This window comes from Melospiza georgiana, chromosome 17, assembly GCF_028018845.1.
Source record: "Melospiza georgiana isolate bMelGeo1 chromosome 17, bMelGeo1.pri, whole genome shotgun sequence".
NCBI classification, from domain to species: domain Eukaryota; kingdom Metazoa; phylum Chordata; class Aves; order Passeriformes; family Passerellidae; genus Melospiza; species Melospiza georgiana.
The window spans coordinates 7,300,611-7,326,146 of NC_080446.1; the positions used below are offsets into that span (position 1 = coordinate 7,300,611).

At 56.3% G+C, this 25,536-nt stretch overlaps 3 protein-coding genes across 3 annotated transcripts; 2 read left to right on the forward strand and 1 right to left on the reverse strand.

Moving 5' to 3' along the window:
* Positions 1-4: 4 nt before the first annotated feature.
* Positions 5-2,130, forward strand: TTLL9 (tubulin tyrosine ligase like 9). Its single transcript, XM_058036508.1, has 2 exons — positions 5-322; positions 1,788-2,130. Exons 1-2 carry the CDS (start codon positions 5-7, stop codon positions 2,007-2,009), a joined length of 540 nt encoding a protein of 179 aa, XP_057892491.1. The 3' UTR covers positions 2,010-2,130.
* A 9,275-nt stretch (positions 2,131-11,405) lies between these two features.
* On the reverse strand, positions 11,406-12,952 carry PDRG1 (p53 and DNA damage regulated 1). Its single transcript, XM_058036236.1, has 5 exons — positions 12,813-12,952; positions 12,640-12,715; positions 12,440-12,514; positions 12,061-12,141; positions 11,406-11,755 (listed from the first exon to the last, which is right to left on the reverse strand). The coding sequence occupies exons 1-5, from the start codon at positions 12,894-12,896 to the stop codon at positions 11,673-11,675; spliced, it is 399 nt and encodes a 132-aa protein (XP_057892219.1). The 5' UTR covers positions 12,897-12,952; the 3' UTR covers positions 11,406-11,672.
* Positions 12,953-17,433: 4,481 nt separating this feature from the next.
* XKR7 (XK related 7) lies at positions 17,434-24,358 on the forward strand. Its single transcript, XM_058036484.1, has 3 exons — positions 17,434-17,858; positions 23,109-23,308; positions 23,392-24,358. Exons 1-3 carry the CDS (start codon positions 17,434-17,436, stop codon positions 24,345-24,347), a joined length of 1,581 nt encoding a protein of 526 aa, XP_057892467.1. The 3' UTR covers positions 24,348-24,358.
* Positions 24,359-25,536: the final 1,178 nt, after the last annotated feature.

Sequence of the window (25,536 nt, forward strand, 5' to 3'; positions counted from 1 at the left end):
CGTCATGAAGAGCTTGGCTCCCCCGGGGTCGCTGCTCGCTCCCAGCGCGGCCGGGCCGGGCCGGTGGCTGTGCCGGGGCAGAGGGCACCGCGGCCGCCGTTCTCCGCGGCTGCTGCCGAGGCCCTTCCCCGGCTGCTCCGGCGCTGCCGCGCACCGGCTGCTGCCTGGCCGGGAGCAGACAAAGGAGGAGAAACTCCCCCCCTGCGCCGTGGCGTGGGAGCACGGGGCCGCGCTGGCTGCTGCCTGTCGCCGCTGCCCGCGGCCGCACAAGGCTGCACTGTTGGGAGAAGAACAAAACCTTTGTCCTGCTTCATCAAGGAAGGTCTGTGCGGCCACGCGGCGAAGCGCCCGGCAGGATGCCCACCCCTGCCCACGCCGTGCCTACCCCTGCATGCACCATACCTATCCCTGCCCTGCCCGCAGCGTGCCCACCCCTGCTCGCCCTGTGCCCACCCCTGCCTGCGCCACACCGCTCCCTGCCCTGCCCGTGCCCACCTGCAGCCAGGTGCCGCAGGATCCCTGTCCTGCCCGGGGAGCTGCAGGAGCGTCCTGGGGACTTCGCAGGGCCGCGGGATGGGCAGTGCCAGCGAGGAGCAGGGCTCAGGGTTCCCCAGCAGCGCCTGTGGCCGGCTGCCCGCAGGGAGGGTCAGCGCGGGGGTCGCGGGGCCGGGACAGGCCGGGGATCAGGCCGGGGCCGCGGCGGCCGTGTGGGGGTGCGGGTGCCCAGAGCGCCCCCTGGCGCCCAGCAGCGCCGTTGCCATGGGGACGGGCGCGGGCTCCGGCGGCCTCAGGGGCGGGCGGGGAGCGGGGGTCGCGGCCCGGCTCGGAGCGGGGCCCGGAGCGTTCCCGGTGGGCTCCTGGTTCTGTACCCCAATTCCTGCACGTCCCCGGGGCAGCATGTTAAGCCCCATATGCTCTGTGTGCAGGTGAGGGCAAGGGTAGTCCCCGCTCCCCAAGCTTCCCACCGTGTATGGGGAGTATGGCTGGTATCTATGGGCAGGTTTGAATGCTGTATACAGGCATAATTAATTAATTATGGTGAAAAAGATTTCTGAGAGCATGGAGTCCAACCTAGCACTGAACACCACCTCGTCAACCAGACCAGGGCACTGGGTGCTATTCTCAGTCTTTCCTTAAACACCTCCAGGGACGGTGATTCCAGCATCTCCCTGGGCAGCCCATTCCAATGTACAAACACCGACAGCCCTGTCCTCTCCTGGGCACTGTCTCCTGCAGCACAGTGGCTGAGCAGGACGTGATCCCACCAAGGAGCCTTAGCCCTCAGCAGGTGTGGATTTGAGCAGCCCGCTCCAGTGGAAGGCGTGCCTGCCCATGGAAAGGGGGTGGAATGGGAAGAGCTTTTAAGGTCCCTCCCAACCCAAGCCAGTCTGTGACTCTATGGAGGGAGGTTGACGGTGGTGTGTAACACTGGGTTGACCTGCAGTGGTTCAGCAGTGCTGTGGCTGAGCTGCTGCAGGGTTGCTGTGGGCATCTGCCTGCCCTGGAGAGAGGGATGCTGGCTGCACAGGAAAGCTACAGCAGAAATGGTGGAACATGGACTGTAAGACTTGCTCTGTCCTAGCCCCCAGTGTTCATGCAGAGAGACAGAAAATTGAAATTGATCCTCTTCCTCCACAAAGAAAAAGCAGTGGTATCCATATTTATTTATTTTTCCTCTCAGAATATGTGGTGCAGTTGATCCCCAGAAGCTTCTCAAGGGCAATTAAAGCAAGTCATACTGTGGGAGCATTTGTTATGCTGAATCTTGTATTTTTCTTTCTACCCAGCTGAGTCAGAACAGCTGCTTAGCAAAGGATCTGAAGAGCTTTCAGAAGCAGTTAGAAAGGGAAGCAGGAAAGCCTGAGGCAAGAAAACGAGCCTTTATTCTGAAGACCCTCAAAATGCCTTCAGAGTACTATTTGTTTGTGGAAGAACTTTGCAAGAACCCTGGCATCACTTGGGTTATGAAACTGGTAAGTGTGTGCTCTCCCAAGGAAAGCGAGAGATGAATGGATGCCTTCGTTCTTCAGAGGGAGAGGAAAATATGCAGGAAACCCGCAGGAAGAATTGGGCAGAGCAAGGTAACATGGAGCAGTGCTCCTGGCCAGGTTTATGATCAACATGTACCACCAAAACACTGCTTCTTGTGTAAGAGTTTGTTTCAGCAGCCAAAAGTCAGCTCAGTTTATTTGTAGAACCAAAGTTAACTTAGTGGTGAAGGTATAAAGTGTGGAGGAACAGACTGCTCCCAGGGGTTCTGGCTGAGTTCATGCTCTGAAACATTTCAGTTCAGCTGCAGGTGTGCAAGAAGGTGGAGGTGTGTGCAGGACAGGTGGCTAATTGGGCTTCTGGTTAACGAGCATTAGGGCAGCCCCCAAAGGTGGAACTGTGAAAACATCTGTTTGGATTTAGGGAAATCCCATGGTGTTAGATGTCAAGTCTGGTGTAAACTTACTGGGTGGAATTTTGTCCTGAGACTGTGAAGGGATTACAAGAGGCTCCATTATCACAGAAGCCCAGAATGGTTTGGGTTGGGTTGGAGGGGATCTTAAAGTTCATGTCCTTCTACCCCACTGCCATGGGCAGAAACAACTTCCACTAGACCAGGTTGCTCAAAGCCCAGCCCAATCTGGCCTTAAACACTTGCAGGAAGGAAGGGATATCCATTTCCAGTCTGGGGTGGATTTGGTTGGCATTAACTTCTCTCTGCCCTGCAGGTAGGGAAAGGCAGCTTTATGCTCTGAGCCATTTTTGTCCCCTCAAACCTGGAGCTGTGCTGAACACCACAGCTTCCACTTCAGCCAGTGGTCTGGGGATTGAGGAAAAATTGTGTTTCCCTTAGAAATTCTGACGATATAATGTGACACTGAGAAATGCCTTGCCTGTGCCAGAAGATCCAAGCCATTTAACATCCTAAGTGTTGTGTGGTGCATAATTAAAAACACACCCCTGCGAGTGAGCAGTCCCTCTGTTTTGTGCAGCAGGTCTGGTGAGGAGGCTGGGACAGGAGGATTTGTCTTACCCTTGTGAGAAGTGACTGGGAGGTAATTATGCAAACTAACTCGTGAATTACAACCAGGAGGATAGCAGCTAGTGATTATCTAACTCTACAAATGGGAAGTGTTAATTGGCAACAAAACCCTTATATTAAGCTGATTTTCTGCCCCACAACCTCAATTAACATGGTAAATAACCACAACACAGTAAATAAGGATATGTGAAAAGCCTGTGATTACTGAAATTATACCAACAACTTAAATAGATTGTGGCTGACCTCAAAACTTGCAGGCAAGTAAAAATAAACTCCATGTTGCTCCTTCTGTTGGTCTGTGCTCTGGAGCAGCCCCGTGTTGTGATGTCCTGGGCTGCCCATTCCACACTCAAGAGGCAGCAGTAGGGCAGGATGTGCCCAGTGCCACATCCTGGGGCTGGAGAAAGCTGAGCCTGGGCAGCAATGTGGGAGTTGTGCTCCTTGGGGGCCTTATCAGGGCCACTCTTTACCCTCGTCTATGCAATGTGCAGCCTAGGCTGATTTCAGAATTTTTCTGCTAATTTGCCACAGTTCCCCAACACCCTTTTTGTCTTTCCTGTTTAATTAAGTTCTTCTGTAACATACACAAATTTAAAATGGGACTTAAAATTCCCAACAACATATGTTGCGTTACGTGTATTTCTGGAAGCGTGTGACAGAGTTTGTTTATTTGGTGCTGTGGGAGTTCCCCATAGGCTGCCTGCTCTGCCTTTCCTCCAGGAATCCTCCAAACACAAACATGAGGGGGTTTTTGTTGAATCTCCCTGCCCCCATAACCTTAAATAAACATGCTTGCACACGAGCAGCTGATGAATCAGGTTATGCAGGTCTTCTGCAGTGAAGTTCTGGAAAACTGCAGGAAATGTTAACTAAAAGCCACTAAGTCTGCTCTCCCATCTGTAGGTTGGCAAGTCACAAGGTGGGGAATGTTCCTGAAAACTGAAATGTATAATTGATTGAAGAAGGTGAGAATGACTGTCTTTTCTTTGGGAATATCCAACAGGCATTTTGTTCTTTTGCTCTTTTTTCATCCTCTCCTTCTGCCAGTGCTTGGTCTGTTCTCTCATGCTGCCCTCCTGCCGTATTCCTTCACCATTCTCCAGGGTAACAATAAAGGTTTTTACAATGGATTTTCCCAAATGGTTGGACAGTTCCTTTGGGATCTGATTTTTTACACTTTATGTGCATATTTATATATAAACTTCCAATCTTGAGTATATCTAACACTAGGCAGCAACTGGATTTTATGATAGATAGATAGATAGATAGATAGATAGATAGATAGATAGATAGATAGATAGATAGATAGACAGATAGAATGTACACATCTTTTATAATATATTTATGCTATACATTCTTTGGGTGATCCTGCACAGGGTCAGGAGTTGGACTTAGATCCTTGTAGGTCCCTTTCAACTCAGGATTTTCCAAGATTCCAGGAGGGTAAGAAAAGGACTGTGCAGTTCTACTGCTTGCTATTAGATGCATCAGATGAACCTTGTCACTTCCAACTCCTGCAAACACCTACAGGACTCGGCTGGCCCGTCACTGCTGCAGTCACCCTGTCTCTCTCCAGTCCTTTTTCATTGGAAAACTGGTGTCATCAGATCACTGGAAATGTCAGTTTGACAAAGCAGCTCAGAACAAAGCTGAAATGTCACTCCTGGTTTTACTGTTGGTGGTTGAATTTTGGCAGCCTTTCTTCTTCCTTGGGTTCACAGAATGTAAGGACAGGGTGATTCACGGGAGAGAACTATTTGATTTTCAACGTGTCACAGTTGCTGCTGTATTGAGTTTGATAGCTTTCATTTGATTAACACATCTTCCCAAAAGTTATGCCACCTCAATTTGATGGAAAAATCCATCAGTTCTCTCTGTGAAAGTTCAGCAGAGTTCACACTCACTCTAAATGATCAAAAGCCTTTCCAGAGTATCAGGTGCAGAGTACCCTACCCTTGGGGGAGGGTGTGCCAAGGTTTGCAGCCTGGTGATGTGAAGATCTTGTTCCAAGCCCCCTGCCATGGGCAGAGACATCTTCCATTAGAGCAGGTAGCTCCAAACCCCATCCAACCTGGCCTTGAGCACTTCCAGGGATGGGTGTTAGCACCCACCTTTGAGTGGTAACCGAGGTTCTTGTGAATAAATCCCTTGGGGTGAATTAGAGTGAAACAACCCTGAATGACCAAGGTACATATATGAGGCAGGTTTGTTTTAAAACAGCTTAAAAGGAAGCATACAGCTGTTTTGATTATTTTATATAAAAATATAAAAGTGAAAACATAAGAGAAAGAAAAAAAAAAGAAAGAACAATAAAAGATAGGGAAGTGGAAAAATATCACTACCCAGGTATCCAGTGATGAGATTTGATCAGTGCAGTTTCACTGTTTGTGGTCACAGTTCTTCATCCATTAGTAACCCACACACAACAAAGACTTCCATGGGTTAAATGCATTCAGCTTTAGGGGAAAGGCCTGGATACCTCCCTTGGGTGGGAGTTTACACTGTCACATGAAGCTGTGCCTTATAGGGAGGGCGGAAATTGGCATGACACCAAACATTAACCCACCTCTGCAGGATCTGCTTATCTGCCTTTTCCCTTATCTGATGCAATAACACTTTGTCAAGTGGGTTATCTGGGAAACAGTAGATGCAGGGCTCAATCAATTTATCTAAGCAAACTTTGTTTTTTCCCAAGGAGGTGTTCACAGCTTCTCTGGGCAACTTGTGCCAGTGACTCACCTTAAGGTACAGCACTAGCTCAGGGCAGTTGTTCTTTCCTTTTCCATTACTTTGTTGATTACTTCTGATTTTTACTATTTTTGGTCAGATAGCATCATGCAGTGTTGGGTTTCAGCTCAGATGGCTGAAAACTGGGAAAATAGTTAGGGACAGACAGGGAAAATAATTAATTGTCACTGGGCCACAGAGGACTGTCAGAGTGAGAATTGCGTATTTGCTTCTTCAGTGTCTGTTTGTCTTGGATCTTTATTTCAGCCCAGATGTTCCTGTCACAAACATGGCAGCACAAAACCTGCACCTGACTGCTCCTGGCCAGGGAGGGGACATGCTGCCTGCAGGCTATTCCCTGCTGCTGGCTGTGGCATCTCTGGCAGGTGCAGGTGAGCTGCCACGTGTGCTGCAGCCACCTCAGTGTGCTGCCTCTTCTCCTGACACACAGCCAGGTGATTTCCTTGGTAGCAGCTTTAGGCATGAGGCTGGGCCAGCCTTCTGCTTTAATGTCACTTTGTGCATCTATAATGTAGATATTTTTTACTTTAAACTCAGTAATGTTCTGGTTAGTGCACTCCTGAGAGGTAGATGTAGCTTAGCCCTTCGTTTCTGAGGCCTCAGAGGGACAGCAAGGCTGGCATTGCTGCACACAGCTGTCACTGTTAAGCTGCCTCTCTCAAGAGGTGGCAGCTGAGGGAGAGAGAGAGGGAGGATGGAAGGAAAAAAATAGGTTGTCAGATTCCTCATGAATCTGAGAATGGTGTTTGAGCATAATGGAGGATAGTGTTGAACATCCCACTTTAAGGGCTGCTCCCTTCTATAAATCTCTCTTTTCAGTAGGGAAAGGTGAGGTTTTGCAGTACCCTGATAGCAGAGGGGATGTCAACTGCTGCTGGGGAACTTCTGATGGAGACCTGGGACTGTTTTCTCCTGTAGGTGCATAGCAGTTAACCCTGGAGAATTTAACTGCTGAGTGTGGCTGGTGGCCCCAACCTTCTGGTCTCTGGCCTTTCACTCAGAATTCTTGCTGGGCTGTGGAGATTATGATTGAAAATAAATCACATGGACTAAATGTGTGGTCTCTGTTGGGAATGACTTTGTGTAATTGTTTGGATGTCTCAGGGCTGCAGGTGGGTGATCAAGCAATTTGGACAGAGCTTGACTCCTAAGTGTGGGGCTCTCATTGTGGATATGGACAAGCATTTTCATCCAGTGTTCAGAAGGGGATTAGCAGTGACAAATGCTACATTGAGCTCCTGGGCTGTGATGTCCCACCCCACCAGGATCTGAAACCCTCAATGTGTTCTTAAGCAGACAAGGGATTATAGTGTCAGGTCACCCTGGTACAGGGGTGTCTTGTGATGCTTTCACACCTTGCAGGAAGGGGTTTGCAGGCTGAATGAGCTGGTGTGGTGCAGCAAGTGAGATGTACAGCTGTGTGAACTGGTTACATGAAGGAAGCTGCCACCTGGAAGGATATAGCTGCTTTTAACCAGAGTATCAGACTTCAGCTGGGTGCAGCACCATATAACTCTCTGATCTCTAGCCCTGTTTTGTGAAACCCTGCCAACTTGGCTATTTCTGGAAGATGGTCCCCTCCAAGTACCAGCAAATCACAAGTATCAGAGCACTTGCCAGAGATGGAGGGTTATGATCATCTCTCCTGCTTAAGTGTCCCACAGCAGTGCCCCATCAGCACTGATAAACTTCCCCCAGAGTGGTTTGGCTGCCAGCAATGAACATCACCAGGTCCATGGTGCACTGAGATGCAGGCCAGGAACTGAGGCTACTTAACAACAAAAAGCCCTTTTAAAACAGAATTTTACTCTGTGGGTTTTGTTTGGTTTGTTTGTTGTTTTTTTTTTTTTTTTAACACAGGTTTTCTCCCTAGTTAAGTGAAAAATATTTATCATGAAATTCAGCTGAAATTCTCCGAAATTTATCTGCTACCTTCGCAACCCAAGTATTGCAACAGCAGGAACCTGAGAACGCAACTGATTTGTCATTACAAGAGTTGAGAGAAACAGAAACAGCAAATAGCACTACAAAAATGACAAGCAAAAATATCATTATTATTCTTTCAGTCTTAGTCATGTAAAGAGCAAGCAGAAGCATAGGCAAGGCAATTTCCCTTAGAGGTGACTTATGTTGATGGTGCTCTCCTATGAAATGTCTCTAATTTAACTCCTCCTTCTAACAAGATGTGGTCACTGGTATTACTTGTTACAGCACTGTGTCCTGTCAGCCCAGTATTTCACATGGTGCCACTGGGGACAGTTTTATTTCAAATGAACAAATAAATTAAGCTCATTTCTGGTCTGGGATAGCTCTAATGTGCACAATCTACTATGTTCACAGCCTCAAACAAAATTACTGCTAAGGCAGCCTGCAGGTAAAGGGCCAAAGTAACTTCAGTTAGTCAGGAAAGAAATTTATTGGAATAAAAGTCCTTGATCACATCATCACAGTGCTGCTGGGCTCTGAGAGAGATATCTGAACACTCTGCTGGGAACCTGTTCCCTGCAGACACCCACATCTGTAATTAAAAAGGGTTAATGCTCATTCTGTGAATCTTCCTCAGCACTTACTGCTTCAGCATGATTTTTTTTTCACTTTTCTTTCTGGAAGCCAAGGGGATTTTTTTTTCTTTAGTATCATCAAGAACAGGAATAGAAACTTTGCAACAAGCTCAGAATGTTCTTTGGCTCAGCACATGGGAAAGAGATTTAGGGTTGGATTTCCTATTGCTTCACACTCACTCCTGCCTGCTAGCAGGGTAATGATTTTGTGGGCAGGCATTTTTCTTAATGAGCCATTGGCAAAACTGCCTGTTTCTCCCTAATTTACTGTCATATCTCCTCAGCTGGGTTCTGGAGGTAAACACTTCACCTTCCCTCACTGCCAGCTGCCAGCGAGGCTCTGAACTCGAGTTCATCTTCTAAAAGACTCACTTTGCATTGTGAACAGGGAAAGCAGGGGGTGAAGATGTTTATCACTTTCTGAGGGGTTTTATTACACTGTTTGGGATGGATGGTCTGGTTCCATGATTTTCTTGGCAACTGATCATAATCCTCTAACCTTCATTGTGACTAAATGACGAATATCCAGAAGCAGAGCAAAGTAAGGAGGCAGGTTGCCCCTTCAGAGTGGGAAAACAAGGCAGCATGGGGCTGCCAAGGGACTGGAGCCCGTGTTGGAGCCAGGACTTGCACAAGAGCTCTCTGTCAGAGGTCCTTGTGCACTGTGCCTCCCACTCGTGCTGCTGCTGGAGCACTCTGTTCCCAGCAGCTGGTCCTGCAGCACTTTGTCATTGACTACACAACCCCAGATATTAATAGCAGAGAGATGTCCCCTGCTTTCAGCTGTTCAGCTGTGTCCCTGCTTTTCTGGGAGATGATTCCTGCATGCAGCTGGGTTATTGTCACTGCTCAGGTACTTCAGTCCATCAGTTTGATGCCACAAACTGACAGGGAAGGAGCAGCATGGTGACCTGGGCTGGAATGACAGGCCTGTCAGCAGAGGGGGAGATCTGGGTGTTCTGTGAATGAGAACATCATGGCAAGCTCACATTTAGGTACAGAACTCAACCAGTGTGTCCTGCTGGGTCCTGAAGCTGTTGGTACAGGAGGGGAATGCACATCTTCACTGGGGAACAAGAATGGGTGTGTGAGCTCTTATGGAATTAGGAGAACAAAAGGACCAAATGTTTTCCAAAAATGACTCTCTGCAGTCACTGTGGTGACTGTTTATTGGGCACTTTCCTGAAGCTAATTGTGTGTTTTACTGATGGGAAGCAGTACTTGGATTCTCCATACTTGGAGAAGCTGACAGACACTGTTCCCTTAGCCATGCACACCTCAGGGTGTCCAGCATCATCTCTGGCTGTGGATTCTAACAACACATGAGCAGAGCTTCACCTGAAAGCGAAACATCACCTCATCTCTACAGGCAGGAAGAGGAAGGTGCTGTGTAACCTGTCTGTTAATGCTTTCATTGTGGCTGCTGTGTCCTAGGAAGAAACAAATGAAGCACCTTTCCAGGAATCTGGCTGCACAGCACAGTGTGGTGCTGATCCCAAGCTTGGGCTGGGAGACACCCTCATGGATGAAGTTCACTCTCCCCTCATGTTGGGCAGCAGCAGCTCCCACTGCCCTCTGGACACCACTGGCTCAGCACAAGGCACTGGCTCTCCCTGCTGAGAGTTTGGAAGCTGCAGTGGGCTGGAATGAGGCATTTTAGCTGACACAGGGATGCTTGGCTGCTCAGCTGGCCCTCTGCACTGCAGAGCTTAGTTCTGTTCCATGTAAGAAAGCAAAGGGGCTAAACACATTCTGCACAGCAAAACAAAGCTTTTAGGGCAGGCAAGCACCTGATCCTCCTCCTGCTACTACTATGGAAACATGTCAGAGCAGAAAACCTGTTGCCATGAGACTGTAAAAATAACCCTGCCATCACATTATGGAGACACGGACTGGCTGCACCACATGGCTTATGTAACAGCAGCTCCTGCACTGGGATGTGGCACTGTGAGCTGCTCCTGCTCCCAGGAGACAGGCAGCCTTCTGAAAAAGCTGCAGGCAAGACAGTTGGGGTAGTAAGTCTGTTATTTTTAGTCTGTGTGTCTGAAATATCAGCCTGAAGTGGACAGAGACACATTTAGGGTATGTAGTGTCAGCAGGAGAATTTTAAAAAGTAGGACCAAGCAATGGTAGTTGGGTTTTTTGGTTTAAAGAAATCACACTTTGGTTTTAATGGGACAGATACAGGGTATTTTTTTGAATTCTGTGTAATTTGAAGCATGTTTAGAACTGGCCTGGGCAGGAGAAGGCCTTGCTGAGCTGGAGAGAGATCAGGGAGCCAGGGAAATGGTGATGCTGTGTTTGGTGTTGTCATGGTTGGGAAAAAGGAAAGAGAGCAAGGGACCAAGCCCAGCAGCCAGGCCCAGCAGTGTTGCTCATGCAAGATTTGGCAGAACAGGTGAGCAACCTCAGGGCTGGAGAAAGGACAACAACCATGTTAACAGTTCTGAAACTCCATCCAAAATATCTCTACAGAAGTTCAAAAAATTAAGGGCCTGACTGGACACAAACACCTCCTTGTATGCAGAAAAAAAATCAAACTCACTGTAATCATGTACTAATTACTTTTAAAATCTTATGATCTTGACCAAGTTAAGCACTTGGGGGAGCACAGAAAACAGTAAATTTTAAACCTCTGCAGAAACTACTACTGGTTACATCAATTGTCCTTTTACTACAAGACAAACTCAGTGGCTATTCCTGCTCAGCTCTCCTCAGGCTGCTTTTTTAAATATACCCAAGTTTTATCCCTTCATCCAGTCCTGAAAGCCTCATTTCTGTCGTCTCCTGCCTTCCAACAGTGGAACATGTTTTCCCAGCAAGACTAAAAGGATGCTGCCTCCTCCTGCTCCTCCCTACACATCCTTAGAGATTCCTGACGTGCCTCAGATGTACAGCTTTGCTTTGTTTGAATGCACAACTCCTCCTCTGTGCTTCAGGCATGTGGAGGATTCCCAACCCCTCCTACTCCTGTTCCCAACGTGACAAAGGAGCAGCTCTGAAGCCAAACCCCACAAGAGTTCACAAAAACCCCCAACAAGGAACATACACATGGAGTTCAGGAATGTCCCACTGCTGTGATTTTAATGATCCCACTTCCACCCCAGCTGGGAGATTTTGCCCAGCACTGTGTTGAGATCCAGCACAGAGCAGGAAAGAGTTTGTGGTCCAAAGAAACTGCAGACTTGTAGCTGAGGAGCCAAACCATTCCCAGGGCCCTCACCTGGGTGGGCTCTGGACACACCAACGTCCTGCAAGTCCCAAGGACTGTGGCTACTGAAACATGAGCCCCCAGTGACAGCCAAGCACGCTGTGACAGTGGCACAGCCACCTCAGCCCTCCAGGATGCGGTTGATGAGCTTCATCTCCTCAGCAGACATGGGGTTCAGGTTAAACCCCTTCAGCTCAGGTTTACCTAAGAAAACACATTGAAAACATCAGGATTTTGTCACCAAAGAAGTGAAGCAGCTCGTGGTAAACTCGAGAGGGGCTGTGGGGAGGGCAGGGACAGCCCTGGGAGCTGAAGTGGGGTCACCTCAGCCCAGGGTCAGAGGGGGTTCAGGTGCTGGTAGGTGACAGCTCCACACAAAGACAGACAAGGCTGCTGGGGCAGGGAGGGAACTGCAAAACTGTGGGAAAGAGGCTGCAGGAACACATGGAACCGAGGAATCTCCTGATGCACGAGTCTGCTCCCAGGCAGGTTCCAGTGGGAGAGTTTACCTTGAGCTTCATAGAGCCGGTTGACCTTCACCCGCAGCTCTTTCCGGAGCTTGTTTATCTCCTCATCCAGCTCTTCCTGGTCTGGGATAAGAGGTGGGAGTGAGGAGGGCTGCGGTGGGCTCTGGGATGAAGGCTCAACTCCCCATGGGACACAGCACAGGCACAGGGGCGTCCCACCCTGCCTCCACCACCCCCGGGGCCGAGCAGCTTCCACATGTGCTTCCCAGGGCACAGCAGGGCCAGAATCGCCCTCTCGGGAGGCTCTGGGCACCTCAAAGCCCATCCCCGGACAGAAACCCGTTAATTGAGCCAACATCTCGTTAATTATGGTGCTTATCAAAACACTGATAGCTACACGGAGCCCTCGCGGTGAGCTCACCCTGGCGCAGCATCTCCCGGGTCTTCGCCTTCGGCAGCTCGATGAACATGCCCCCGAAGCACACCATGGCCTTCTCTGGGGAGGGGAACGGAAGGGAACGGAAGGGAACGGAAAGGAACGGAAAGGAACCGGCTGTCAGCGGAGCCGCTCCGCGACCCACGGCCACAGGGTCACGGTGGGCGCAGCCAGCCCGGCCTCACCGTCCGGCTCCGGGTCCTTCTGCAGCGCCCGCAGGGCCTCGCGGTTGCGGTTCCGCTTCACGTCCAGGTCCACGATCTGCAACGGGAGCGAGAGAGGCAGGAGCGGCCGGGACTCGGGGCTACCGGCGGCGGGACAGAGCGGGGCGGGGGAGGCTGCCGGAGCTGGGCCGTACCTGCTGCCGTGCCGCCAGCACGTCCTCGGCCAGCTCCTCCACCTCGGCCAGGTAGCGCAGCACGAAGGCCGGGTCCCGGGCCATGGCGGGGCCGCCACCGGGGCCGCTCCGGGTCCGCCGCCGTTCGGCTCCGGGCCGCAGCCGCAGCCGCGCGGGCGGGTTCCGCGGCGGGAGGGGCCGGGCTCAGCGCGCCCTCTCGCGGCCGCCGCCGGGAGCGCCGCCCGGTTGGGGCGCCCCGGGGTGGCGGCGGCTCCGGGGCGGCGGGGACCGAGCGGGGCCGCGAACGCGGCGGGGACCGGCCAGGGCTGCCAACACGGGTGGCCAGGGGCGCCAGAGCGGCCGTGAGTGACCGTGGGCTGGGACGGACGTGCCCGGTGCCAGCGTGGGGTCTGGTCCGTAGTGCGGACTGACGATCCCGGGGCTGGCTCCGGGCCGCCTCGGCACCGGCCGGCGGGAGGATGGAGGGTGCGGTGCGGCCGCGTGGCGCTGAGCCCCACAGCGGGGTCCTGGCCCCGCAGCCGGTCCCCAACCCATCCTGCTTGCCTCAGCCCTGAGGGACAGAGGCTGAGCCCTGCCTTGCCTGGTCCCCTTGTGTGTGAATTATTTATGGCTTTTCACAGCACCACCGTCTGTCTCCTCTTCCTCGCTGCTTCCCAGCACGGTCCCGCTGTTGGCAGCTGGGCCCTTGGAGCATCAGGTGACCTCTCTGTCATCCCAGAAAGCAATAAAGGGCACTCAAAGCGCGGGGTGATTAGCTCAGGTTTCCTTTGGTGCAGCTGGTGGCTCATCTGTAGCTCAGCGTCCAGGACCTGCCATCCCCAGGGACTGGAGCCAATTGTGGTCCCGGCAGCTCGGCTCACCCTCAGCCAGCCCCGGTGTCCCCCGGTCTGTGTGAGGCAGGAGCTGGTCCCGGGAATGCTCTGGCAGGGGACCATATCCATCTGCTGCCCTGAACGACCCTGCCTGCAGGAAGGGAAATATATTGCCCCTCGAAATGCTTTTTAACGCCTTCTTTCTGCCCCAGCCAGCCATGAGCAAGAGGGGCTGGGAAAATGGGGTGTGGGAGATGCAAGGAGACCCAGCACTGATGATGAGGACTGGCAGATCCTCACCGTGTGCACTCTGCAATGGGAAAGGGGCCCCAGGAGCCCAGCCAGGGTAACAGGGGACACGGGTTCTCATGTCACATGTCTCTGCTCTGGACAGAGCCCTGAAACAGCTTCTCAAGGTCCATCTTTGCCACCCTGGCTCTGCTGCTTACCTGGTGATGGTGGGGGGACCTCTGATCTGTTTTAGATCAGTGCTTTGAGAAGAGAGAGCTCCAAACCTGCCTGAAGCAGCAAACAGGGGCTGGGGAGAGGAGGAGCCCCAGCACTTGGCCACCCTGGCACATGCACTTCATTAAATTTGATAAGGAGCTCCCCAAAGGTGGTGACCCCAGTGCTGCAGCTCCTCTGGGCTGCCAGAAATGAGGACCACAGGGGACAGGGACGGAGGGAGCGAGGCAGCAGCTGGCTGGTGGTCACCAGACTTCTGTGGGCAAATAATCCCTTAAGGGAGATTACCCAGATCGGAAGATTACTGGCTCTAATCCCATAAGGTCATTTGTTTCAGTTAACTGAGATCCCTGTCTGTGGCAGCATCAAATGAAGTGCAGCAGCTTCAGGGAGCAGTGGGAGCCAGTGCTGGGGCACACACGGGCACTCCAGGCTGGGAATGATCCACACTCGGGTTAGATTCCTTCCTGACATCAACCAGAAAATGTACTGGGATTGGGGCTGGATGCCAGTGCTGGGAAATGCTCATTTGTCAGTGGGAGCAGCTGGCTGGAGATCTGAAAAAGCAGGAAGGAGGGAGGAGGGAGGGAGGGAGGGCTTTCAGAGTCTGGGCAGGAGGAATGGGGGTGGGGATGGGGATGGGGATGGGGAGGGGATGGGGATGGGGATGGGAATGGGATGGGGATGGGGTTGGGGATGGGGATGGGATGGGATGGGATGGGATGGGGATGGGGATGGGGATGAGGATGGGGATGGGGATGGGGTTGGGGTTGGGGATGGGGATGGGGTTGGGGATGGGGATGGGGATGGGATGGGATGGGATGAGATGTGGCATAAGAACAGGGATGGGAGCAGGCTGGCTGTGTCCTGGCAGCAGTGGAAGGCAGCAGTGACTCTGGGCTTGCCAATGACAGTGCAGTGCAGGCAGGGTTTTGCCAGGAATGTTGGGCTGCATGGAATGGGGGGGGGGCTGCTCTCCCTGGCAAGGTGGGGCCCAGCTCAGCACAGCTGAGGGATCACCAAGCCATGGGCATCTGGAAAACATTCTCAGGGCAGTGAGAAGTGGCTGGTGCTGCTCTCTGCGGCCTGTCCCCAGCCACAAATCATCATGGATTTCTCCTCCTGGAGCCAGCGCCAGGGGCAGACATTCTGCCTGGAAGCTGGACTCAGACTGGAACCAGAGTCCATTTGGACCAGTTCCCCTGGGAACTGGGCAGTCAGAGGAAGCAGCCACATGCCCGCTGCCGGGAGCTGCTTTGCTTTGCTGTGTGTTTTGTGGAAAGAGCAGGTTTGGTTTCATCATGTTCCTTTTTCTTCCTTGCAGCCCTTTTCTGTATGCAGCCAGAAACCCTCCCTGCCTGCTGGCAGCTGCACAGGAAGCTTCAGGGATGTTTATAAGGTTTTTTTCTCTCTTCTCCTTTCATGTGGCTGCTGGGGCCTGTTGTTAAGATAAATCAGACTTCAAACCACGGTGTCCATGTTCTCAGGCTGTGGATCTTTAACTGCTGCTTCAGAGGGGGTGTTTCAGGGTCCGGGGAGAAAGGTGGTCTGTCTCTCCCTGATTTCCAAGTGTCCTCTCCCTGGCACTGTGCCCACCGTCATGGCAACGTGGTCTGTGCTCCATCACCCAGCCAAGTCAGAGAGCCCCCAGGGACCAAGCCCAAAGAGGTCTGGAGTGGTCAAATGTTGGCAGGGGCTCTGGCCAGTGGACCCCATCCTTGGAAGGGGCCCTGCCCTGCCAGGTTGTTGATGAAAGGCTGCTCTCTTCCAGCTTTGGGATGCTGGGAGCATCCCCTCCCCCAGGCAGGCATTTGTGGAGGGGATCTGTCAGGAGCATCTCAAGGTGAGGTGTTTCATTATCGATGCTAATACATTCAGCACGGGGAGAGCCTTGCCGAAGGCCCGGCCACTCCCTTGTGCTGAGTAACATCTTCACCCCCTGGATTCCATCCAGGAATCCAGGCTTACCCCACCCTCGGGTTGTGCTGATCCCTCTGGCCACCCTGCAAGGCGGGATTTGGAAGTTAGCTGTGTTTCCTGGGATCAAACACGCTCCCCCTCTCAGTGTGCCGTGTTGTGCTGACCACGGGCCAGGCTCCAGCCGGGCTCCCCGCAGCAGGCTGAGCCTCGGGGCTGAGCCAGAGCCGGAGCCGGCCCCGCGGGCTGGGGGCTGGGGCTGCCGGCAGCAGGCAGCTGCCCGTGTGCAGTCACCGTCCCTGGAGACCCGCCACAAAGGCGAGAAAGCCCCTTCCCCTTTCCCTCGCAGCCCTTTCCCTGCAGCCGTGCCGGGGATGCCGGCACAGCGCTGCCCCTCGTGTGAGCACACATCCCACATCCCGGGGCGCGGCCCCTCGCTCCGCCCGACACATTGTGTCCAAACTCCCCAGGAAAACAAGCAGGAGAGGCGGAGTGGCAGAGCAGGGCAACATCTTGTGCGCCCAGACTCCGGTGGCCTTGGTATTTCACTTTCAGGGACATTCCCAAGGCTGGAGAAAAACATCTGTAACTCTTTCACGAGTTTCATTTCGGCAACAACAAAAGCCTGCTGCCAAACCCCATCATTGGTCTTCTCAAAGACGATACAGCTGCTTTGAGCAGCCTGGTCTAGTGGAAGATGTCCCTGCCCTTGGCAAGGGGTTGGCACAAATTGATCTTTGGGGTTCCTTCTATTGATCTTTGAGGGTCCTTCAACCATCCTATGATGATTCTATGTCTCTCCCTCCAAAGCAGGGCTCATGTCGAGCCCAGCCAGTCCCTGCTGAGACCCTCTCTGGCTGCGCTGGGCAAGGTTTTGGTGGTCTGTGGTCCTGTCTTAGCCTAAGGGGAGAGGAGGCACCCACACCTCCACTCACCCGGACCTTGGGCCAAGCCTGGACTCATGGGCAGGGTCTTGCCTGGACTGAGCCTCGGGGCTGGGGACCGCGGAGCTTCCCGGGAAGCTCCGGTACTCGGTGGGCTGGGAAGGGAAAGGAGGAGAAAGGAGGGAGCGCGGACAGCGCGGTTCCGCCGGTCGGGCTGGGCGCACCGAGCGGCTCCGGGCGGTCCGTGCCGGCGGGCCCGGGGCTGGGGGCCGGCCGGGGGAGGGGCCGCTTGCCCTTCCCAGCGCGGGGCGGCGCCCGGCGGCACCGAGCGCTCCTGCGGGACCCCGCGGCGCCGGCGGGGGGGCGGCTGCCCCTTCCGGCGGGGGAGCGGCGGGAGCCGCCGCGGGCTCCCGGCGCCGGGCGGGGGGAGCCGCTGCCGGCGGGCGCGGGGCGAGGCCGGCGGGGGCGGGCGCTGCCGGGGCGGGCTCCATCCCTCCGGAAGTCTCTCCCGCTCCCTCCTTTCTCCTCCTTTCCCCCGACAACATGGCCGCGAAGTCGGACGGCGGCGGCGGCGGCCCGGCCGTGCTGCTGGAGAGCCCCGAGGGCGGCGGCGGGCGGCGGGAGGCGGGCGCGGAGCCGCCGGCGCGGCGGTACCGGCTGCGGGACGGCTGCTGGGTGTTCTGCGCGCTCCTCGTCTGCTTCGCGGACGGTGCCTCGGACCTGTGGCTGGCGGCCCATTACTACGTGCGGGGGCAGCGCTGGTGGTTCGGGCTGACGCTGCTGTTCGTGCTGCTGCCCTCGCTCGTGGTGCAGATGCTCAGCCTCAGGTGGTTCGTGTACGACTTCGCCGCCAGCACCAAGGACAGCGGCGGCGGCACCAAGGACAGCGGCCCCCGCGGCTGCTGCCGCCTCTGCGTCTGGCTGCTGCAGGGCCTGATCCACCTGCTGCAGCTGGGGCAGGTCTGGAGGTACGGGGGGACCCGGGCCGTGGGGGTGCCCGGGGGGTGGGGGAACAGCGGGGATGGGGCGGCTGCAGGGCCTGATTCACCTGCTGCAGCTGGGGCAGGTGTGGCTGCGTGGGAGGTATGGGAGAACGGGGGGCATGGGGGTATTGGGGTGATAGGGGTGCTGAGGGGATGCGGATGCTTCTGGGCTTGACACACCTGCTGCAGCTGGGGCAGGTCTGGAGGTACGAGGGTGCCTGGGGGTGAGGGTACAGGGGGCTGGCATGGGGCTGCTGCAGGGCCTGATCCTCCTGCTAAAGCTTGGGCAGGGCTGGAGGTACGTGGGGAGGGGGCACATGGGGGTCATGGAGCCAGGCGGGGCCTGGAGGGAGCGGCACAGTGCAGCAGGGACATGGGTGGGGATAACAGCATGGAGACTCCAGGAGGGGTTGGCAAGGCATGGGGAAATGGGTGGGGATGGAGAGGGGCCAGGCAGCTGAGGAGGCACAGGGATCAATGTCTCTGCAGCCCCAGAAAGATGGGTGATGGAGAAGAGCTCCCAGCCATGGGCACAGGGGGGCTGTGGGTAGCAGCTGTGGGTGTGGGCAGGAGCTGTGGGTGTGGGTGAGGAGCCGCAGCCCAGCTCGGTGCCACAGCCCTGCCAGCCCTGCTGCCTGGTGGTGCTGGGCCTGTTGGGGACTTGCCTGGCCATGGCAGTGTGGCTCTGGGGGTGTGAAGTGACTATGCTGGGCCCTGAGCACCTCAGGGCTCCTGTCCTGATCTCACTGGATATGTGGGGTGGTGGGCAAGAAGGTGCTGGTGCTCCCCAGCCTGTCCAGGCTGCCCCATCCCAGTCCTGGGGACAGGCTGGTGCTGTGGGCAGGGCAAGAAGCAGACAGACAGGCTGAGGGAGCTCAAGGCCCTTCACCCACCTCTCTGCAGACCCCCCAGCTGCACAAGGTGATGTTTTCTTGGCACCTTCCCCTGCTGTGCCACGGGCCAAGCCCTGCGCCCTCCCAGCTCCAAACCCCACTCTGGGCTGGGCACCAGGCAGCTCTGGAGGAGCCAGGGCCGGGAGGGGAGACAAAGGCAATGCCCAGAACAATGCCTGGAGCCAGCAGCACTCCCTGCTCGGGTTTCCATCCTGTTTCCCCTCCCGAGTGCTGTAGTAGAGGCTCTTTGCTCGTTCCCTGTTGGTGTCTGCATGTTCATTCCCCTACTCCTCCTTCTGGAATGCTCTGGGTGTTTAACTTTGTTTGACAGAGCAGCGTGTGCCGTGCTCAGTACACCTGGCAGCACACCTGCCCTCCCCATCCCCCTGACAATGGGGCCACTCTCAGGGTACTCTGGCTGCAGGGTGGGTGCAAAACCTGCTTTGGTGTGTGAGGGAGAGGACAGGAGCTCTCTGGCCCTGCCTGCAGCTGGAGTGAGCCTGACACACCTGATCCCAGCCCAAGCTGGAGCTGAGCCGCAGCCGGGGGCTTTGCTCCTGGGGGTGTCAGTCCCGCTCTCGGATCGGCTGAGCCATGGAGACTCCTAAGCCAATTAAAGCGGTAACTCTCAGCACTCACCCTCCAGGACATGTTGGTCTCAAGCAGCAGCTGAGGCTCTTTCTAATCTCTGGATTTGGGATTAGTTGGGGTGACCAGTTAAATGCAGTTTGTTAAACCCATTAGTGGGGTTGGATCCGGTGCAGGAGGATGTGGCAGTTAAAGAAGTGTTGGATAAATGCTGCAGGTGAAAGAAAGCATTTTCCCTGGTCAGAGCACTGTGCCCCTTGCCAAACATCTCCCCCTTCCTGATTTACCTGCCTCTTCCCTCACCTCTGGAGATGTCACCTCTACCAACCTCACTGCACAGCCCTGAGCCCCACCTGTGATAAAGACCCCAATCCCCAAAAAGAAAGCTGCTTCCCACCTGCAAAAGCAGCTATGGGCACTGGCTCTGTGGTTATTCCTGATTAAATCTGTTGAAGTTAGCAGTCATTGGTATGTTCAGGGTGCACATGCACAAGCTCCATCACCGTGGTCTCTGGAGATGCTGCTGTGGCATGACCATGTGTCCGTGTAAGTAGCAGCAGCAGCAAGGGCCTGTCCCCAGCTGGTCCCACACCACCACTGTGCTTGTGGGCCATGCTTGGATGGTTTTGCATCTCAGGAATTGTTATCCACTCACAAAGCCCCCAGCTTCCTCTCCAAAGCAGCTCTGCAGGGCAGGGATGCTGCTCGTGCCAGTGTCCTCCTGCCTGCAAGTGTGCCAGGGTCCCCTGCCCCCTCTGTGGGCTGGCAGCTGGCCAGAGTGTGCTGCAGGTCCCACCGGGCTGGGGACAGCCCTATCAGTGCCTGTGTCTGTGTTAGCCCAGGGTCACACATGGTTTGGCTGCCTGAGGTCACTGGGGCCAGACCAGCAGCTCCCTCTCTTCCTGAAAGCCCCCACAGCCTGTGTACCCCCATCCTCTGCTGGCTCGGGGACCCAGTGCCACCCCTCAGCCCTGGTGCCAGTCTGCTAGCAGCCCAGGAGGGCAAGGTCATCCTGGGTGGGCTCATGACGGGTGGCAGAGCTGGGGCCTGCAGGTTTCCCCACCACTCTGCTCCCTAGAGCTTTGCTCTGTCTGTGTTGGGGCAGGAGGCCCCCAGCTCTTGGGGCCCCCAGCTTTGAGGTGTTGGCTTGTCCTGCTGCAGGGCCCAGTGCTGGCAGTCCCCTCCTGGCCCTGGTGCAAAGGACAGGAGGTTTTTAGGGCCAGACAAAGCCTTTCTCTGAGCACAGGCACTCAGGGAGCCCTCAGGTACTCCCATCTGCCCCAAGTAGCCAGAGCACCTTGGGCTGTGGGGCTGCGGTGACATGGGCACATGTGCAGCTCTCCCTCATGACCTGACTTGGTAGGATGTGTAAGGGATTAAAATGGCTGTAACAGAGAAGCAATTTTCTCCTTGTTTAAATACAGGATTAAGGGATGAGATCCCAAATTATCTTCTAGGAAAATCACACTTCCCTCTGCTCACTCTGAGACCAGAGGGCCCCTCATCCTTTTCCATCTGAGGATGATGATTAGGGGATTTGTTTGCAGCCAGAGCTGGGCTTTTCTCTTCATTCATTTTTTCCCACATTTGAGAACTGGGCTCAGTATTTGGGACTTGGGGGCAAACAGTGACACTGGTGACAATCCAGCTGTAGTGGGGCTCTGACAAAACCAGTGCCCAACCAAGCCACCACCTTCCTGCTACAGGGTTTTTGTTGGATCACTCTTTGCAATACAAAGGAGGGAGCAATTAGCCCTGAGAGCTCTTGCTGTCGGTTTCTGCCTCATCATCAGTTTTTTTTTTGAAAATTAAATGATTTTTTTTCAAGTGATTGATTCTGTGTTTCCCGTGCAGCTGCCGTGGCGCGGGGCTGGGGAGCGCCCGCCGCGCTGGCAGCGCCGGGATCGCTCGCTGGGCTGAAACACCACGGCACGATCAAATGCAGAACAAATAAGAATCAACATTTCATTCGGGAGACTTGATGGGAGATGAAATCTCATTTTAATGAGACCTATGGAGCTGGCAGACAGAGGGATAATTGTGCCCTTGCTGAAAGCTGGGGAGGCCACGGGTCGCTTGTTGAACAGTGCAGGACCCAGGGCTGGGGCTCTGTATTGTGTGTGGGGGCTGCTCTGTGCTGTGGACAGTGGGATCACTGATGAGCCCAATTATCAAGACTAATTACGGGGACAGGATGAGGTCACCAGCTCCCAAGCCTGGTTCATGCATGGGCACCCTGGGACAGCAGTGATGCCCTACAGCAGCCAGGGCTTTACATTGCTTCCCGTGTTGTTTCCCCGCTATGCTCTGCCCTCACCCCTGGCTGCCCACTGACTTGCTCCCCACCAGAGAGGAGGGTCCCTCACCGGGCCCTTCTGAGGGGCCGTGGCCCTGGAGGTGCCACAGTGACAGCGCTGGCCTGGCTGCCGTGAGCAGGTGGCACTGGGATGCAGATCTGTGCCAGGGGCCAGGAGCCAGGTGGCCACAGCCTCTCCCCACCCCAAGCAGCGAGGCACAGGCTGCACAAAGGCTAAAATTAGGCGCTGCCCCGGAGGTGGAGGTTAAAACGTCACTTTGACACCAGCACAGAGAGGCCGGTGGGGGCTGGGAGTGGGGCTGGCAGGGCAGAGCAGATGGCAGCAGGGTGTCCTGGGGGCTCGGTGGCCCCAGCTGATGGCCCTCAGTGTGCTCTCCGGGCTGTGCAGCCCCGGGGTGGGAGCACTCTGCCGTCCCTGCAGCGGGAGCAGGGCTGGCTGCTGCCTCCTCCTGCTGACGGATGAGCTGAAAGTGCTGCCATCAGGCTTTCTCCCATGCTCTGGGCTGATGGAGTTGTCTGGCAGCACATTCTGGAGCTGATGGAGAAGCCGTTGCTCTGCCAGAGGATTTTATTCTCTGGGAGGAATCTGTGGCCCGATGTCCTCCTGCCGCACCTGTTTTCCTCCTCACCCGGCTCCCTTCTCCTCCTGGCCAGCAGAGCCCTGGCCGTGGTGCAGGCAGGACTGCCCGGGGAAGCCCTGCCTGGCCAGCCCTGCGTCCCTCCCGTGGTGCCAGCTCTGGCCCGGTGCCGTGGGGAGGGTCCCTGGTGGCGGTGACTCAGCCGGGCGTGCGTCCGTGCCACGCACGGCTCTGCTGACCCCCGGCCGACCACCAGATGGCCGGGGCCAGCGTGTGGCTGAGCCCGCAGCCCTGCCAAGAGCCCAGGCAACACCGGCATGAGCGCCAGGAGCTTCCTGTGGGCAGCACGGCACAACCAGCTGGTGCCTCCATCCTGGCCGGGGCAGGAGGAAGCAGGGTGGGCTCTGCGCCAGCTGGGACCAAAATATCGCTTTTGAGAAGCAGCCGGATGTGGTGCTGGGTTGGGGCAGCCTGAATCCATGGGGGGCTGGAAAGTGAAGCTGGGGATGGGGTCCCTGTGAGGAAGCCAGACCCTGAATTGTGGGCAAGGACTGGAGTGATGGGTGGGTAGGCACTGTATGGCTGGGTGGGCACCGTGGTGATGGCCCAGGGCTCTGGGGTGCTGAGCTGGCTTTGCACAAGCTGCCTCTTCCCAAACTGGAGCCCTGGCCTGGGACAGAGATGTGTTCTTCATTGCTGTTGCCCTGCAGCTCCTGGCACCCCTGACCTAGGGGGCTTTCCATGGTCCCAAATCAACAGGAGCAGGTTGGCAGTGGTCACAGGGCATTCCTGGTGTGCAGAGTGGGGTGAGCTCACCTGGCAGCGTGGGCTCACCTCACCCTTGGCCTGCCTCGCACAGGTACCTCCGCACGCTGTACCTGGGGCTGCAGAGCCGGTGGCAGGCCGAGCACCGGCGCCGCCACTTCTACTGGCGGATGATGTTCGAGAGCGCCGACATCAGCATGCTGCGGCTGCTCGAGGCCTTCCTCAAGAGCGCGCCCCAGCTCGTGCTGCAGCTCAGCATCATGGTGCAGCAGAACAGCATCGAGCCGCTGCAGGGTAAGGGACAGCGCTGGCACAGGGGACGGGGTGGGCAGAGGGAGGTCCTGGCTTGTGTGGGCTCTCATGGCCGCTCCCCGCAGGACTCTCAGCCTCGGCCTCGCTGGTCTCGCTGGCCTGGATGATCGCGTCCTACCAGAAGGTGCTGCGGGACTCGCGGGAGGACAAGATGCCCATGTCCTACAAGGGCGCCGTGGTGCAGATCCTCTGGCACCTCTTCACCATCGCCGCTCGTGCCATCGCCTTCGCCCTCTTCGCCTCCGTGTTCCAGCTCTACTTCGGCATCTTCATCGTCACCCACTGGTGCATCATGACCTTCTGGATCATCCAGGGCGAGACGGATTTCTGCATGTCCAAGTGGGAGGAGATCATCTACAACATGGTGGTGGGCATCATCTACATCTTCTGCTGGTTCAACGTCAAGGAGGGTCGGAGCCGCTACCGCATGTGCATCTACTACGTCATCACGCTGTCGGAGAACGCCGCCCTCACCATCCTCTGGTTCCTCTACTACGACCGCAAGGTCACCTCCGACTTCAACGCCTTAATCCTCGTCTGCGTGGTCAGCTCCAGCTTCGCCCTCGGCATCTTCTTCATGTTCATCTACTACTGCCTCTTGCACCCCAATGGCCCCATCTTCAGCCACCGCTCCGTGGGCTGCATCTTCCGGCAGGAGCCGCCCCCGGTGGTGCCGGGGTCCCCCGTGGAAGCCGTCACCAGCCCCCCGCGCTCGCTGCCGCGGACTACAGGGGGCGAGCGGGACGGGGCGCCGGGCGAGCGGGACAGCTGCGTGCCCGTCTTCCAGGTGAGACCCTGCGCCCCGCCGGCGCCGGCCGCCCGCGCCCCGCGGACAGAGGGGCCCGTCATCCGCATTGACCTGCCCAGGAAGAAGTACCCGGCCTGGGATGCCCACTTCATCGACCGGCGCCTGCGGAAGACCATCCTGGCGCTGGAGTACGCGTCGCCCACCACCCCCCGCCTGCAGTACCGCACCCCCGGCGCCCCGCAGGAGGTGCTGGAGTACGAGACCACCGTGTAGGTCGAGGGGCGTGAGGCTGCGGCGGGAGCGCCGGTGCCACCCGGGCCACCCTGTGTCTCCACAGCTGTTTGCCTTCCTTCGGGTTCGCCGGCGCTGCCGTGTCGCCGTGCCAAGCATCTCGTGGGCCGTGGCCGGGGAGGTCTCTTGGTGCTATCCCCTCCCCGCGCTGCCTTCCCGCAGCCCAGACCCGTCCCACCCGACGGCGGCCGCCCCCACGCCCTCCAGGGCTCGTCCTTGCCAAAATACCTCACCGGTGCCTGAGCCCAGGCGGTGGGTGCTGTGGCCCATATCAGTGGTGCAGGATGGGGACCGGGGACACCCTGGGGTGGGGCATGGGAGCTGGCAGCTGCCAGGGGCACGGTGGGGCACGGTGGGGCACAGCGGGCAGCGCACAGGTGCCTGTGCCACGGCAGAGCCGTGCAGATGGAACGTGGCTGCACTGGGGTGTGCATGCGGCTGGTGGCCCCCAGGGAGCTGGGGCAGGGACGGCCGGGGTCCATCCAGTCCCCCCCATGTCTCCCACTTCCCCCAGCTCTGCCACACCAACCCGAAGTGAGCCCCTTCATATCCATCCTCAGTCCCCCCGGCTCAGGGTTGAGCCATGTCCCCAATTCCATGGGGTCTCCAATATCCTGTGGGGTGTAGATCCTGACCTGAGGGGGCCCCTCGTGGGTGGGCACGAAACTTGCACCCCTGGTTCGGAGCTGGGTCCCCAGCTGAGGCCAGGATGGCTGCAGCCCATCCTCCCCCAATCCCCACAGGAACTGCTTCATCTCATTGGGTTTGTTTTCACCTGAATGGTGACATTTTGTGTGACATTTTCTACCTCCGCTGGGGCCGGGGGTGGCAGGGCCTGGCTGGCACCACTGCGGGGTTTGTGCGGGGCCGCCGGCGTTCCCCGGGTTCCCCAAAGTGGGATTCACCCCCAGCCGTTCTCCCCTCCTGGGCTGGCATCCCTTCCCAGCCGGGAGCGTTTCCATTCACTCCTTCATCAGCATCACCCCCCTCCAGCTCCGCAGCACCAACCTGAGCTGGGACCCTCCCTCCCTCCCCTGACCTCACCCTGTGTCCCCCCTGCCTGTCCCCAGCCCCTGCTCCGCCTGTCCTGGCTGCTCCTGCCTCCCCAGAGGAGTGGGGCTGCTCGGGCTCTGGGTTTGAATGTGTCCCTGCTCCTGCCCAGATCCACCGG